This window comes from Harmonia axyridis, chromosome 1, assembly GCF_914767665.1.
Source record: "Harmonia axyridis chromosome 1, icHarAxyr1.1, whole genome shotgun sequence".
Lineage (NCBI taxonomy): Eukaryota > Metazoa > Arthropoda > Insecta > Coleoptera > Coccinellidae > Harmonia > Harmonia axyridis.
This window is the reverse complement of record NC_059501.1, coordinates 28,975,583-28,991,429: the sequence shown is the minus strand read 5'-3', so window position 1 is coordinate 28,991,429 and position 15,847 is coordinate 28,975,583. Positions and strand designations below refer to the sequence as shown.

The 15,847-nt window shown below is 30.8% G+C and overlaps 3 protein-coding genes and 1 long non-coding RNA gene across 4 annotated transcripts; 2 read left to right on the top strand and 2 right to left on the bottom strand.

Moving 5' to 3' along the window:
• The first annotated feature begins 47 nt into the window (after window positions 1-47).
• On the top strand, window positions 48-821 carry LOC123671318. The gene is made up of 3 exons (XR_006746076.1): window positions 48-216; window positions 274-418; window positions 477-821. It is a non-coding gene; the product is annotated as an uncharacterized LOC123671318 (long non-coding RNA).
• A 518-nt stretch (window positions 822-1,339) lies between these two features.
• Window positions 1,340-4,684, bottom strand: LOC123688467 (rho GTPase-activating protein gacN-like). The gene is made up of 8 exons (XM_045627112.1): window positions 4,476-4,684; window positions 4,223-4,417; window positions 3,937-4,164; window positions 3,735-3,884; window positions 3,489-3,621; window positions 3,285-3,435; window positions 3,030-3,116; window positions 1,340-2,900 (listed from the first exon to the last, which is right to left on the bottom strand). Exons 1-8 carry the CDS (start codon window positions 4,584-4,586, stop codon window positions 1,418-1,420), a joined length of 2,538 nt encoding a protein of 845 aa, XP_045483068.1. The 5' UTR covers window positions 4,587-4,684; the 3' UTR covers window positions 1,340-1,417.
• A 1,614-nt stretch (window positions 4,685-6,298) lies between these two features.
• LOC123674874 (ADP-ribosylation factor-like protein 16) lies at window positions 6,299-9,587 on the top strand. Its single transcript, XM_045610006.1, has 4 exons — window positions 6,299-6,642; window positions 7,730-8,114; window positions 8,169-8,262; window positions 9,386-9,587. The coding sequence occupies exons 1-2, from the start codon at window positions 6,328-6,330 to the stop codon at window positions 7,925-7,927; spliced, it is 513 nt and encodes a 170-aa protein (XP_045465962.1). The 5' UTR covers window positions 6,299-6,327; the 3' UTR covers window positions 7,928-8,114; window positions 8,169-8,262; window positions 9,386-9,587.
• Window positions 9,588-9,642: 55 nt separating this feature from the next.
• LOC123674867 (partitioning defective 6 homolog gamma) lies at window positions 9,643-15,738 on the bottom strand. The gene is made up of 4 exons (XM_045609992.1): window positions 15,361-15,738; window positions 14,907-15,132; window positions 14,391-14,651; window positions 9,643-12,573 (listed from the first exon to the last, which is right to left on the bottom strand). The coding sequence occupies exons 1-4, from the start codon at window positions 15,424-15,426 to the stop codon at window positions 12,188-12,190; spliced, it is 939 nt and encodes a 312-aa protein (XP_045465948.1). The 5' UTR covers window positions 15,427-15,738; the 3' UTR covers window positions 9,643-12,187.
• Between the last annotated feature and the right edge of the window lie 109 nt (window positions 15,739-15,847).

Below are 15,847 nucleotides of genomic sequence, written 5' to 3'. Positions count from 1 at the left end.
GTTTGAATATTATCCGAAAGCATAGATTTTCTCTGTGTTGGAATCTTGATAACCTTACAAATTGTTATAAATTCAATATTTCTTAATAACCATAGAGATAATAGAGTAATTGAAATGCGGCAAAATTAAAATCTGCTCTTATTAAGAATCCTTTAATCATTTGAACAACCAGAATGAATTTAAAAGGACATATTGGGTATTTTTTCAGATTGATATGTAAATCAATTAAGCGGAAAATATTAATCTCAATCATTGAAAGTTTTACATTTTTAGGTAAACCAAGTATAAAAGAGTTTTTACTTAAGGACCGATGTTGTGCAATTGTTGATAAATATATTTTGGTAGGTGTTTTCATATATTTTTTGAGGGCAAATTTCGAGGCGAAAGATTATACTACTAGGAATTTTTATGTCGCGCTGTGAGTAAAATAAATTTGAAACGATTTCTTACAAATGTTTACGCTGTATTCATTTTAGATTTTTGTGCCATGAGATACACGAAGAGGTAGATATTTTCAAATACAGAATAATTGAAAAATGCTTGGGTAGCTGCATTAGAAAATTAGAATGTCTTCAAAGGTTTGAAACAGATAGAATAGATTTACTGAAAAAAATCAACTTTCATGTTTACTATAACGAGGAGCAATGCGAAATGATATTTTCAAGATTTCCACACGTAGTGTGGTACCGAACCCGAACAGAAGAACATTCTGGAATAATTATTAATGAAAATTCAAAATGTTTCACATGTTCTCTACCTATAGTTGTGTAGGATTCATTCAACATAATTTATTTCAATTATATAAAAAAAGATATAAGTAAGTTGTGTTAATTTTTTTGTTTACTAGAACTTATATCAAATTTGTTGCTGTTTTCATTGTTATTAATTTTAATAGAATAAATAATTTTTGTTATCTTTTCTTCGAAAAATATGAATGTCTTACCTGACCCAACTAAGTATTATGTGATTGATTTTAGAAAATTCATGTTTTTATGATGATTCCATCCCTAATTATCACTGTGAATTAAAAACATCTATAATCAGATTTTCTATCCTGACTCTTATAGGCCTTCATGATACCTTTCCGAAACTTAGATCTTGTACGAGTTAGGAGAGTGTAGGCTTTGTTACTGCTGACCATCACCGATTTGTGCACAGCACTGCTACTTTTTTACCCAACAGTGAATGTGATACGTTCCCCTGTAACCAGTAAAATTTTTTCCTGGCCATGGCCACTTTCATCCTACGGTTTAGGAGTTCGGGATCCTACCCATACTCAATTTTATTTATTTGAATAATTATCTATCCATATTAGTGTATTTGTCATTTCAAAACAAAATTCAAATTGTTATTAAAATATATTTTCATTCAAAATTATAAAAAAATGTAACATACAAAAAGTCAATATTTTGAGCAATTAATAATCCATATATTTTGGAGTAAAAACTTTAAGAGGCGTGCTTTTATCAAGATGTGGAGTTCGGCATAACCTCTTAGGAGATCTTGTAATGAGAGATTTTTTTATCACTGGACTCCGATGGGGAGTATATTTGATAGGAGACATTAAATTTTTATCAATCACAAGAGGGCATTTTTGTTCAACTATTGTATCGTTCAGCCTCCTATTTCTATGCCCTTCAACAAGCTGTCTAACTGCTTGCAATTTTTGTTTTTGAGATAAATTCAATCGGTTTCTTCTAGGAGATGATGTTTTTCTAGTCACTTTCTTTTCTTCTGCCCTCAAACTTTTTATCCTCTGTCCTGATTTTGCATCTAATTGTCTAACACTTCCTATTTTATGTGTTTTCACTTTACTAATAGATTTTGTAGATTTATCACTTACATTTGAATTATCTGTATCTACAAGATTATCAAATAGCCTCGCTTTTGCAAGAACCATTCCAGCATTTTGACTCCTCAGTTTTGCAACAGATGGTCGACTATTCGGTGGGTCAACAGTAGGGCATGGTGTTTGTAAATTTGAAAAATATTTTTCAGCACTCGTCCAATGATCTGATGAAGTAGTAGCAGAAGGTGTATTGTAAGATATGACAGACTGAGAGGGATTTTTCGCAGGTGTGTCAACTGATGAAATTGAAGTGTTTTTAATCACAGATGAACGAAGAACTCTATCAGATAAATTCGGTGTTGATACATGTGAAATTCCTGCATCACTTTGTCCACAAGTAAAATTGGATTGAGAAGAACTAGCTCTTCGAGGTCTCAATTGAACTCGTGGAATCGTTATTGCTTCTTTGCTCACATGCCATGACTGGTTCCGTAACAATTTTCCATTTTGTCTTTCCAGTTCTCTTGATCTCCGTTTTAGCGTACCTATCTTTCTGGCACTAGGTGATCGAATTACAACATGATCAGAACTACGCCTAATTTTCAACTCACGGCTTAGCCTTCTTGCCAAATGATCTGTTGTAGGACTCAATGGTTCTGATTGAACCAAAGTTTGTTCATAGGCTGTTTGAACATGTTTCACAGGATCAATGTTATTATCACAGTTTTCATTCACCTCCTCCATTTCGGACTGCACATTGTCCATTTCTAATGAAATCCTTCTCTCTATTTCCGAAACTCTATTCTTAATCTGTTCATATTCTACCTTTGATATTTTGACAAAACTATCTTCTGCAACATCATCCATTTTGACCACACTTGATGCAGAATTAGTCGAAGGACCATTCAATTCGTGATGGGAACCACCAAAGGAGTTACGTTTCTTATTTCTTCTAAATGCAGCTACACTGCTCACAGCAGACCATCTTCGTTCTATAATTGATCTCGGACCCAAACTCGTTCTACTAGATCTAACGTTCTCTTCATTTTCTGATTTTGATGACTTTATAGTTTTTGCTTTTGTGTACCATTGAGTTTTCTTTTCTTTTCCCCTAAAAAGAAACTTCATCAATCTGATTGCTCTTTCAATTTTTAAATATTCCATGATTCATTGAAAATTTTTTTTGTACAGAAAATTTAATTCAATATACAAGATAGTTCATATTCAGAAAGAAACTTACTTTGGATTTTCACTAATTGGAGTTGATACAGGTGCAAATGGCATCTTGAGAATTTTCCCTTCTGGTAATTTGCTTATTACTTCTTTTCTGGAACACAAAAATATATTAATTAATTCTGAATCAATCTTCATGAGATAATCTATCATATTTTTAAATTGTCAACATCCTAATAGTGAAAAAATTAATGAGTATAAAAAATATCATAAGTAATAATAAATGTTATATGGCTAACTGTCAAATAATTGTCTTTCTTACTTTTTTTTATTGGATAAGCCAACAGATTCCATCTTCCTCTTTTTCACACTTCTACTAATGGAGGGGGTTAACAGAAGATCGGGAGTTACAATAGTTGGTGACATTTCATCAGATCTATTTCCTACCATTTTTCTAAGACCATTAAACATTCCTACAAATCAAACTTTTTCAGTAATACTCTTTTTATACATAATTAGAACTCACTTGTTAAAGAACCACTTCGTCGTTTTTTTTTCTTCTCAACAACAAAATCTTCATTTGCTGCATTAGAGTCTGCCACTTGATCTATTATATAATTCGGTATAATTCCAACTTTGCTGGCATTTTCTATAAGGAGCTAAATGAAAAAAAAAATAAGTCAATAAAAAAAATTTGTATTTCTTGATTTTAATTGAAATCAGGTTGTAAATTAATCTCACTTTAACATAAAAAAATTTGTTGGAAGGTTACCTGGACTAGTTCACAAATTTTCTTTATTTTATGTTGTGCAGTATAAGATTTATCTTGATAAAAAGGTATAATATTCGGTCCAATAACTATGGCTAGATTTAAGGTACTCATTTTATTGTAGGCAGATCGTTTAGATATGGCACTGAAAAACTTAAAAAAGAAAAGATTATTCTCACATTAATCACACCACTTCGTAACTCACTCTAAGTAAGTATGCCAGAGCGTTAAGATTTTCTTGAGGAAGCAGAAGGCAGAGTAAAAGAATAGCTTCCAATTTTTCTTTTTCCAGTATTGTACATCTTAAAAAATATTCATGAAATGTTGTTGGGATGAGTGGTTCTGGTAATTCTCTCAAAAATGTCTTCAATATCCCAGCTACATCAATGACATTATAATCATTCTCAATTTTACAACCTGCATTCAATGACAACTACAACAAGTAAATAATATGTAAATCATTATCCTGTTTATCAATTGATTTTTATTACTTTAATTTCATTTTGTCTTGATTTGGATCCTTCCTTTCTAAATAATCCTTCAGTATCAATTTTCTTCAAAATGAAAGAACATAATTCATGTACTACTATAGGAACCAGCAATTGTTGCCCATCACTCAAAGTTACTACTTGCGTTGGCAGCAAGCCCAAATCAATTTTGAAACATTTTGTAGTCTTTCTCGTTTCCTAAGAATAAAAAACAATGTTAAAATAAAAAAATAAAATATGTTTCCATTATTATAACCTGTACAGCAGGCTTATTTTTCTTTCTTCGAAATTTCACCCCAATTCTACGCAAATCCTGAATTGCAACATCCTTAATATCATCTTTCTTGTGCACATCATTTATAAACATTTTCAAAAATCACGTAACTAAAGACATTTGATAAAATATTTATTTATTGGGACAACCACATCTTTCTGTCAGATTTTTGAAAGTTGAAAATTTACATATGAGTTTGTGCTCGAAGCGCATGAACTTCTGTGGACCTTCTTGTTTCATTGGCTAGAATCAAGGAGGGAAGGTTGAAATGTAACCGTCTTTCTTATCAATTGTCTTATCACTCTGCAGCGGTTTCCTGTGATGTATTATTTATTTACATATATATTCATATTTATTTATAATCTAGATAGTTTTAGAAGAAATTCACGATATTTTTAACAATATTCAAGTTCAAATCGTTACGAATATGCAGTTTAGTAGTTTTTATTATTCGCATCCACCATATTTGTTGTTTCGGTTTATTATTTTCAATAATAATAATAATACACATTTGAAAAAATGTTTAACAACCCCTGAAAATTTCACAGTTTTGGAATGTTCAGAATCCAAAAATCGAATAAAAAAATCCGTAAGGTTGCCGTTTCAAAGTTTTCTTCGAAAACTTTGATATCTCTATTGAATTTTTCTGTGATCTGACAAGGAGATTTTCTAGAAACCATTCAATTTTTGATTATTTCCGCAATATATACTAACTGACAAAGAAACTGTAACACCCAGAAGGAGCTGTTCAAATTAAAATTTATTATTTTTTTGTAAAACATAGATATAGTATAGCAAGGAGTAAATTATTGAAATTTGTAGAAAAAAACGAAGGGTTTACAATTTTTTTTAATAAATTTGTTGATAATGTTTTTGTCCAACACGTCTCGTCATTGATGCAATAATGATAGTCTATTTGCTTCTTGAGGGATTCTATCCCAAGCAACCAGTACTTCATGTCTCAGAGCCGTCAAAGTCCGGGGGGGCTGGGGTAAATTTCCAAGCCTTCTACCCATGATGTCCCAAACATGCTCTATGGGCGAAAGATCTGGGCGGCCATGGCAAAATATTCACATGTGTAGTTTCGAAAAAGTTTAAACTAACTCTGGCAACGTGCGAGATCGGACATTATTTGCTGAAATCTGGGATTCTCGAGCCGGTTAAGGTGAGGGTAAGGTATTTCTTGAGCCGTTTTGAGTCCAGCTAGGGTTTTGTCACTCTCGTAATCTTGATTATTATCTGTGAGGTATATCCAATCAGCCTCTTCCACCACCCTTGAGTGGTGCTACTCCTAAGGCTTTACCCTAGGCTCATTGCTCCTTAGGCAGTCAGCAGAGGCTTTACCGGAGAAGGGTCAGGCCTGCCTAATGTGGTATGAAGAAGGTGAAAAGTAGGCCGTACAACAGCCTTCCATCCGATACTATCAGCAATCACATCCTGAATATTGCTTCCTCCTATGGGCTTTCGTTGATCCACTTCGAGGAGCAAATCTCTTGATATTGTTGGTACAGCGAAGAATCGATTTTTTTCAATCGGAACCTTGAGGCATCCCTAAAGGCGGCCACTCACGAGGCACCCATGTTCGAGCGTTCGGATAATTTTACAGTCGGGCAGCTCGGGACACGACCGCACGACTGTAAAACAGAGAATGAACTTGACTGCCCGACTGGAATCTCTTGGACGCTTGGCGTTCAAAGTCTCGAAAAAACGCTTCGTGAGTGGCGGGCTTAAGCCCCGGTGACCGGTGCATTACAACTAGAAGCTCTCTCTTTGCATTGTTTCCAAAGTTACACAATTATATTTGGTCGATAACAAAGATAAAATAATAAACAATATGTCCATTTTATGTTTAGGTCCAAAATCGTCTGGTAAAACTTTACTTCTTAAGAAACTACAAAATGAGAACAATGTGGACATCACATCAACGTCTGTGCCGACTGTAGGTACTAATATATACACCATAAAACATAATGAGTATATTATGGAAGTACGTGAAATAGGAGGTTCCATGGCTCCTTTATGGCACAAATACTTTGGAGGAATCTCTATAATTATATATGTAATAGATGCATCCAATTTGTGTCAGATCTCTGCGGCAGGAGTCCTTCTTTACACGTTTCTGGCAAACCCCGCTCTACTTTACAGTAAAGTAAGATTTATTGATAGATTTATAATAACATCATGCTTTGATAATAATACTCTGAACTTGTTTATGATGGTGTTGAATCAGACCAAAATACTCCCAAATACCTCTTTATTATTTTCGCCAATGTGCAAATATGAAGAATAAAACGATTACCTATAGATTAATTAACAGAAACAGGGTACAAAGCAGTTTCATTCGTAATATAAAAAAATAAAGAAAACATACTGGCGTGAAGTCAGATGCTTTTGGCGCTTATTCTTTTATGTGCCATTTGCACTACATATATGCCTATATAAGCATGCACCCCAAGTGCAAATTAGCGCATAAATGAACGAAGCGCTAAAAGCTTCTGACTTTTTATGTCAGTGCTTTCCTTTTCTTTTATAATATTATTCTGATTGATTTTTTTATGGTTCTGATGATGCTTTTCACACGTAATTTCGCTTGAAGCTTGAAATGATGATACAGGGTGTCCGGGCACTACTTGACTCTTCCTCAGGTGTGAATGAATTAGGTATATAAAATAAAGACGAGTAAGGAATCCTTTATAGTAACCCCCAGTACCCCCCAATTTCTACGCCCTTGTTTTTCACTGAAATATTACAATATTTTTTTTGATATTCTGCTTGAATTTTCTATGGTTCTGACGGAGGTATAATAAGAGGAAATTATGGAAAAAATTCGACTCATCCCGATCGAATATTGAATTTTTTTCTCCAATATTCTTCTTGAGTTTTTAATGGTTTTGATGATGTAGTGCGTTATATCAGCTTGATTCCATTTTTGAATTCATATACATCAGAGTGTTTACAATGAAAAAAGTGTAACTTTGGTCTAGATATCTTTATTTCCGAACACTCTGTATATATGGAAATAATTTTAAATTGTGCTTTCAACTACCCTATATACACCACAAAAAAAGATTTTCAAAATACCTTCATTATTATTTACTCCCTCAAAATGACATCCGCGTCTGGGGTGGACCCGGTATATTTAAATTTTAAAAAAATTATTATGTATTATAAAAACATTTTAAAAAAATATATTTGTTGTGACAGCTGGAATGTTTTCTTCTTGAATTCAATTTCAGATTCTTCTAGTCTTATCAAAATCAGATGCAAGTTATCGTCAAATGAGAAATGAAGCTCTATTGATGCTCCAAATGAAAAGATTGGAAACAGAAATAAACCAAAAAATAACAATTGTAGTTGCAAGTGCCATAACAGGGGAAGGAAGAGAAGAAATTCTGGAGTGGATTAAGGAACAATCTATCAGACACTTTCACTGAAGATCATTGAAGCGTTTTATTACTTTCATTTGAACAACATTAATCTTTTTTGTCACTTTCCTCGAAAATCAACAATGTTTCATGGTCTATTGATTAATCATTTTGCTATATAACACATCATTACAGTTGACTGAAATGTAGTTCACTAAATATCTACCTTGCCGAAATAAACACTAAAATGTCTAGAGTGAGTTTTTGTGAAGATATAATTAGAATACTTTTATTTACCCCTTCATTTCAGATTACCCTTATTTGTCTATATATGTGTGTATTTATTACTTTGGTTAAATGTTATCCATTACCACAAGATTTAGAAGGTGCAGCAACGGGTGATGGTAAGTAAAAATGTAATTTTTTATTTTGCGCGCTTGTTCCTTAATTGTCCAAATCTTTGAATTATTTATAATGTTGATATTGATTTTGGGGGAGATCAAAAATATTGTTTGAAAAGTTTCGATGTCCTAGAATCAATCCTTCAGATTTCAATGAAATTTTGTGTGAATGAAGCTGCGAGGAGTGGTTTTATGTGTTATAAATACAGGGTGATTCATCGGGATGGCCTATTAGACGTTTATGGAGAACTAATCATAATTTTGAGCTGAAAATTCGCATATTGTGGTTTAAGACAATGATCTTTCTCCCCAAAATATTTTCAAAACTTTACAACTTCCGGTTATACCGGAAACAGACTACTACTTCCTTATTTCAAATGGCATACCTAGTGCATCATTAGATAGCTTTTTTGAAAACAATTTCGGCAATATGCCATACCTTGGGTAAAAACTCAACGGTTCATGAGTTAATGGGATTCTTATGAAAAAAATGGTGGCGATGAGGACTAACATTTTTTTTAATTCTTCGGCAGAAAAAGCTTTTATCGAAAAAAAAATTTTTTCGATTCTGCAAATACGTAGTATTATAATACTGTTTGCGGTTTTTACCAAGAATTTACAGGGTGTTCATAAGAAGATTATGAACTTGGACAATTCAAATTCATTAAAACTCAAGATTTTCAAATTAGAACCTATATTTTTTATTATTTCAGTCGATTCTACTTACAAAAGTAGTGGAAGTTACTTAAGCAAACCCATACTTAAAATGAATATTTCAAGAGTTATTGAGGAAGAACCTTAAATGAGGAAAAACCGCAATTCCTCACTGTGTGGAGTAGTTTTTCCGGAAAACACAGAAAGAAACTAAAATTCGATGTTTTGATAACTAAATTTTACATTTCATGCGTTGAGTTTCAATTCATTTTATGTTTGTTGTCATTTTCATAAAAAAATTATTTTATTAGATAGTCTATGAGTATCAAGATTTTTTCAATTCAAAAAATCAATTTGGAATTAATTGTTCAGATTGTAGAGGTATACCGTATTGAAATAATAATAATTAAAATAGCTTTCAGTGATGTACAGTATTGAATACTGCTTATTTTCTTCATGGGGATTTTTTTAGATCATCATGGTAGAGTTCAAATGAAGATATTCAGAGGCCCTACAGAACATGACGGCCACCATCATTTTGCTCCTTGGGGTTACTGGGTTAAGCAACCCACCGATCATGATCACTAGTATCAAACCAAAGATTTAATTATATAATAAAATTGATGACTGCTGAATTTTAAAACATCAAACAATAAATGATTTTTTATGTTAAACTGATTTTCATTCAATAATTCGAGAATACTTTTTGTAAATAGAATAAGACACCCATAACTCAATATAAATATATTCGAAATAACTTCAATAAGTACATATGTGATGTTACTATATAAGATTAATGATAGAATTGTTTCGATATTATGAGAGACTTCACTATCATTACATTAGCCACTTAGCCCAATCAATATTTAGTTCAAATTAATTTTTTGAACTTTACATTTGTTGTTGCAATTTATAGCACTTTCCAAATTCATATAGATCTTATGTATTACTCAAAACAGCACTCCCAACAGGCAATAATTCTATCTCAATAATCATATATGTTAAGGTGCATGTATTTTATAAGTTTTTTATTTCAAATAGAGATGAAGAAAACTTGACATGGAGGCTTTAAGTGATAGTATAGATTTTGGTTTAATTTGTAAATCTTTTAAATTTCCTAAGGATTGTCGCGAATTTTTATATTAGATGGATTATTTTCAAGCAGTTAGATTCAAAATAATTTTTTTCTTGAAATTTACTTTCAGTCTCAATGTATCACTAATAAACATCAAAGCCAAGTTAATTTTATATGTCTTCAATATATAGATGAATAAAACTCTGATGAGAGTAAATGTGAAATTGTGTTAGGTTATATAAAATACACTTCACCCCAAATATTCGTTGTACTCATAAATAACATCAAACAAAATATGAACTTCCTCTGTTTCGAATTATCATATGAATGTCCTCTGAACGAGTGCTGTTTTAAAAATTAATATTTCAGGAATTATTTATTTATGTTCCTCAATAGTATAAAGAGATTATATAGAATAGTTTATAGCTTCAAGGCAACCACTGGACGGATTTTTATTTGAGGCACAATTTGAAACTTTATCTTCGTTATTTTCAGTCTAGTTATTTACCTAGACCTTGTTTTCGAAAAGGCTTTGCAATATCATAAATTGCTGGATTATTTAAGACCCCTAGTTTTGCTAATTGTTCCAGAACAAATTACTTTATATTGTTAAAAGCACCTTCATACTGAGAAAAAGATTAGACCATTAGCAGTACATTTGAATATCAATTCATAACATATAATACTGTCATTTTCTGTAAATTCTAGAAACATACAATTTGAAATGGTGTAATGGAAAATTCAACATTTCCTCCACTCTTTCACATATTATCCATAATGCTGAAAAAGGAGAGAACACAAACAACCTTTCTTTAATAATAATATGGAATGTAATTAGACAAAGTCATTAATTGCAATTTTTTGCTTATTCATTTTTTGACAGAAGGTTATTTGTTCCTTTACGCTAGTTATATAATAATACTGCCTTTTTATTTACACTCTCATAATATGTATTCAAAATAGAAATTTCTTAGAAGGACTTCAAGTGAAATAGAAAATATTTACAAATCCAATAATTTTTATATTAAATACCACATACATGACAAAAATAATACTTAAAAAAATACTAAAAACTGACAATAATATAACAATAAAATTAACTTATAATAAAATAGTTCCAATATGTAAATCAGTTTAAAACATGATAAAATCAATACTTGGAGATAAAATTGGAATTATTGAGTTGGAATGTTGAAGAGTCTCTCAGTTACATTTTAAGTACTTATTATTCACTGTTAGGAGATTATTAAAATGAAGGTAATTTTTTTACCCTTGAGCAAGTCTCATGACCAAACATTTTCCATTTTCATTTTTCAATCAGCTATTATTCTGATTCTGCGTATATTACTTTTAGTAATTATTCTTTCGACCAAGTATGTTGTTATATGCCAATGTTCAATGTAATTAAAATCACTTCAGATTATTCCATTAGGTACCCAAGATCATAATAATATTCATTAAATAAAAAAAAAATTTAATACACAATAACAAATAATTGCTCCAAAAATAATGCAATAGCAAATCGAAAATACTATAAATTGTCATTTTCTGATAAGAATTGTTTTTTGGGGAATTCAAATGTAAAAATGCATGCTTTATTTTAACTGAGTTCTGTTTTTGAAAGAATGTTCTAATAAGTGAAAATTTTCTAGGAACACACAATATTTTTCAGAGCTTAGTGTTCTTATTTGCAGAAAGTCAGTGTTATCAAGTTATATGTTAAAAAATTAATGGCTAGTAGAATTAAGTAGTTCCCCATAATTTATATCACTTTGGTAAAAATTGAAAAATCAGAAACACTTCATCACCCATCCTTACTTGTTTCCAAATGACATATTTTTAATATTTAATAAACAGAGTATTGAACTAATGAAAACGATTATATAGAAATATACATCATAAAAATGATATTTGGATATACAAGGCGATTTAAAAATTTTGATTATACATTTCATGAACCTACCCTTCAAACAATTCTTGTATCAGAAATAGAGCAACTTAAATTTATGAATTATAAGAATTCACTGTAAGAGAATTCAAAAGGAAAAAAGTTAAAAACATCAATTTAAAAAGTTACTTAGACTAAAAATATTGATCTAACTTTGGAAGACACAAAAAATAAACATATTCCAACATACTCAAATTCATATTGGTCATAAAGGTGCTATTGAATCTTATCACATGTTGACTTACTGGTTTTCACAAATGCAATACCCCTTCATCCCTTATGCTGTTATCTAGATGTCCTTTGGTCAAATCAACAATTTCATCCTGATCGTCTTGATCTGATCCAGCCGTTGTGTGGGAATGGTGCGAACCACTCGACTGTTGGGATAGTTGTGAATTTCTACTGAAGCTGCCTCGTCTAACAGGAGCTACCATTCTCTGATTAGCTGGTTTGACGGTTATTATCAAATTCGAACTATTAGCTACCATCATATCTGTTACTTGATCGAGAGTTTTTCCTGCTACTTCTATACCATTTACTTCAAGGACCTCATCATTTACAGCAAGCAAACCTGTTGATTCTGCAAGTCCTCCAGGAACTAAACGAGAAATGAATATACCCGGAATTTTTTCCAGTCCTAAAAAGGTGTAAAAATTCAAGAATTATTTATATATTCAATACAGCCCCAATATTTCTAGAATTTTATTATTCAACTGACATATCAAATATTATTATATAGTATTTCATTAGGAAACGAAAATAATTAATGGCAAATGTATAATTATTAATATTATTATTTGAACTGGGGTCGTTGTGGCTCGGTAAGCCTTCCGGGAACTGCGACCATGTAGATCTTGTTCTCTACCCTACTCATTCATGGAAAGCCAAGGAGGTCGTTAATGGCAAATGTATGTTGAAAAAAAGATAAAAGCCATTGGCAAAATTGAAATAACAAAAATGAAGTAATAATATGATTTTTCAAATGAATTACCTTGGATGGGATATATTTACTATAGTAATAGATTATACCTTTTCCTTCTTTTTGTATAGTTCGCTATTGTTTCTTGTGGTAAGGCTCTACCTTTCTTACTAGCTTCTGCAGTGCAGATTAATTTTGATTCTGTACGGAAATAGCTAGAACGATTCTTTCACTTTTTTCGTTCGGCAGTTTAGAATAAACTCACTCTTTTTTTCATAAAAAAATGTGTAGTTTTTATTTAATATCACTTTGAAAATTGAGAGGTTTTCCAATCGTATCTCAATTGTTTCAAAATGATGCATTTCATCAAAATTTTTATATTCAGATTGAAATATTAGAATATTATTCTATTAAGAGTCTTTCAAAAAAAAAATGTTCTCTTGTGATTCAATTCAAAAATTCAGAATATCCTAATAATGAATGGAAATATAACCAAATAAGAAAGCAATAAATGACAATTGGCTTAAGGAAGTGTATCAGAAAAATTGGTAATTCTATGATAATGAAAAAAATTTTGAAATCTTCATTGAAATAATTAAGATACGATTGAAAAACCTTTCAATTTTCAAAGTGATATAGAACAAGAACTATAACTTTTTCGTGCAAAAAATGAGTGAGTTTATTCTACTATACGAAGATTTCTTCCAAAAACTGGAAGAATCAATCAAGTGATTTCCGCACAGAATCAAAATGAATCTGCAATGAAAGACCTAGTGAGAATGGTAGTATACACTCTTGAGCTATTTTCTACTTAGTAAGTTCTAAAATAATGACCAATGTACAGTAGAACGTTATTTCTTTGACATCACTATCGTTTTTTAGTTCTATTCAAATTAATAAGTAAGTGTGAAACATTACATCTAAGTAAATGAGAAATAGCTGAGTTGTTGGCCTTCATTGGTTCTTAGGAAATAAGCAAACATGACTGACATGATTTTTTATATATACATACATATATCTGGAAAAAAATCTTGTCTATCACATTATTTTATTTCTGAAGTATTGAAAGAAAGCAACAATGAAAACCTAAAACTTTTATATACGAAGTTTTTTTCATTCTGTATAGTTAAAGCAAAAGGATAGGTAAATCAGGATAAAGTAGATAATGTCCAGTACACATAAATCTATGAACATAAAATAAAAATTCAGTTTTATACTGATATCTGTAGTGCTCCACTAATTACACTACAAATGAGTATTCAATAATAGCTCAATGAAGTATCCCAAGTCTTTTCATGTAAAATTAGTTTTTTTCAGTATAATTCCTCAAGATAATTTGGGTAAGGAAAGGAGTTACATCCTCTAAAATTAATATTATTATAATAATTCACATCTTCACAAAGCTTACCCTCAAAATTTGAAATGGAGGAGTTATGTAAGATTTATAGTTATAATAATACACCAAAATATTTCTAATCTATTATTACATTTTGCAAACTTTACACAATATTAAAACAAATTTAAGCTATTCTTACCATTTTGAGTGACCCGAACACTTGTACCATCTCTAATGTAAAATCCTAAAGGTTTATCTGAGCCATGTTTGAGTAACCTTACTCTTCGACATGTTTCTGGTACAATGTCCACATCTATGATAGCAGACACTTGCCGAAAGTCATGCGGATTAGATATTGCTAATGCTTTAGTTCTTCCAGGGGTTCCCCCTAATATACTAGATATTAAATTACGTTGTGGTTTAATTGTTCCATAACCATTTAATTCCTCTAGACTGTCTCCTGAAAGAATGAAAAAAGTTAAAGGATTGAAGAATTATTGACCAAATTAAACTAATATTACTAAGGCATATAATATTATATAAATTTTAATATAAATTAAAAATTACATTCAACAAATCAGATAACACAGGATTTGACAATATATTAAAAATGATCTAATCATCATTGCTGTATATTCACTGATCAATGAAAATAAAGTAACACTTGAAAGATATATAAAGATTAGGAAGAGTATAAAGTAAAAATATGACGTACCTTTTCTTTGGATTATAATTCTCAATAATGGTTTTGCATTCAAGAGTGCCCTTCGAAGATTATCATCATTATTTATTGGAAGCAAATCTTGGTCACTTGGATCTATATATGAAACAAGAAAAGTTATATCTTTCAAATTATGAAGATCTTCAAGTAAGTTCTTGAACTCTTCAAACTTTGCTTGAGGATTTCTTTCCAGTGAAAAGCGCCTGAATTCAGCATCAAACTGTAAACCATTAATAATTAGTAATCAACATTGATTTTGTGCTTGAAATAATTCATCTATAGTTAGATGATTCATGCTCTCATTATCAAACAGGTAAAGAATAAATAGAAGTCATTCATTATCATACTTAATTGAAAGCTACAATTTCCTTTTTGACATAAAAGTGATGAAAACTAAACGGAATTAAGGTAAAACCAAATTCTAGAACATATATTGAGAAGAACATACCTTGCTCTTAACTTCTACCATGGAATTGTCTGAAGAGGTTTTCATAACAATCTTATTTCTGGACATTTTCAGGCATTGAAAAGGCACCACCCTTTGAATTCAACTGAATACGAAAGTGCACTGAGATTCAGATTGAGTTTTACAAATTAAAAAAAACTAAAAACTCAACAATACAATAAAAATTCAAATTATTTACGTTTTGTACTTCATTCTTCGTATCATGTAGTCACCCAAACTTGACTGATGATTTCAGTGTACCAGTGTTTCCAAACAAAAATTTCCCATTCAATAAGATATTCTATATATAATATTGAATTGAGATCAAAATAACAATAATCAATTGAGTTTTGGTTTTATGTTAATTAACTGCACTTTCGCATTCGACAAGTTATTTTCAATTTGTAATAAATTATCTTGAATAATATTTATTTATTTGGGGTTTCTGGTATAATCTTAGAATTTTTTACAGATTTCTTTGTTATCTGTT

What these genes read in the sequence shown, in the direction of transcription:
- LOC123674874 (XM_045610006.1), top strand. Translation starts at nt 6,328, where the DNA reads ATGTCCATTTTATGTTTAGGTCCAAAATCGTCTGGTAAAACTTTACTT. An exon ending in CCGCTCTACTTTACAGTAAA is followed by an intron (nt 6,643 to 7,729) that starts GTAAGATTTATT and finishes ATTCAATTTCAG; the next exon opens with ATTCTTCTAGTCTTATCAAA.
- LOC123674867 (XM_045609992.1), bottom strand. Translation starts at nt 15,426, where the DNA reads ATGTCCAGAAATAAGATTGTTATGAAAACCTCTTCAGACAATTCCATG. An exon ending in TGGTAGAAGTTAAGAGCAAG is followed by an intron (nt 15,133 to 15,360) that starts GTATGTTCTTCT and finishes AATGGTTTACAG; the next exon opens with TTTGATGCTGAATTCAGGCG. An exon ending in TGTTCGGGTCACTCAAAATG is followed by an intron (nt 12,574 to 14,390) that starts GTAAGAATAGCT and finishes ACACCTTTTTAG; the next exon opens with GACTGGAAAAAATTCCGGGT.
- LOC123688467 (XM_045627112.1), bottom strand. Translation starts at nt 4,586, where the DNA reads ATGTTTATAAATGATGTGCACAAGAAAGATGATATTAAGGATGTTGCA. An exon ending in AAAATAAGCCTGCTGTACAG is followed by an intron (nt 4,418 to 4,475) that starts GTTATAATAATG and finishes TTTTATTCTTAG; the next exon opens with GAAACGAGAAAGACTACAAA. An exon ending in AAATTTGTGAACTAGTCCAG is followed by an intron (nt 3,622 to 3,734) that starts GTAACCTTCCAA and finishes TTTTTCATTTAG; the next exon opens with CTCCTTATAGAAAATGCCAG.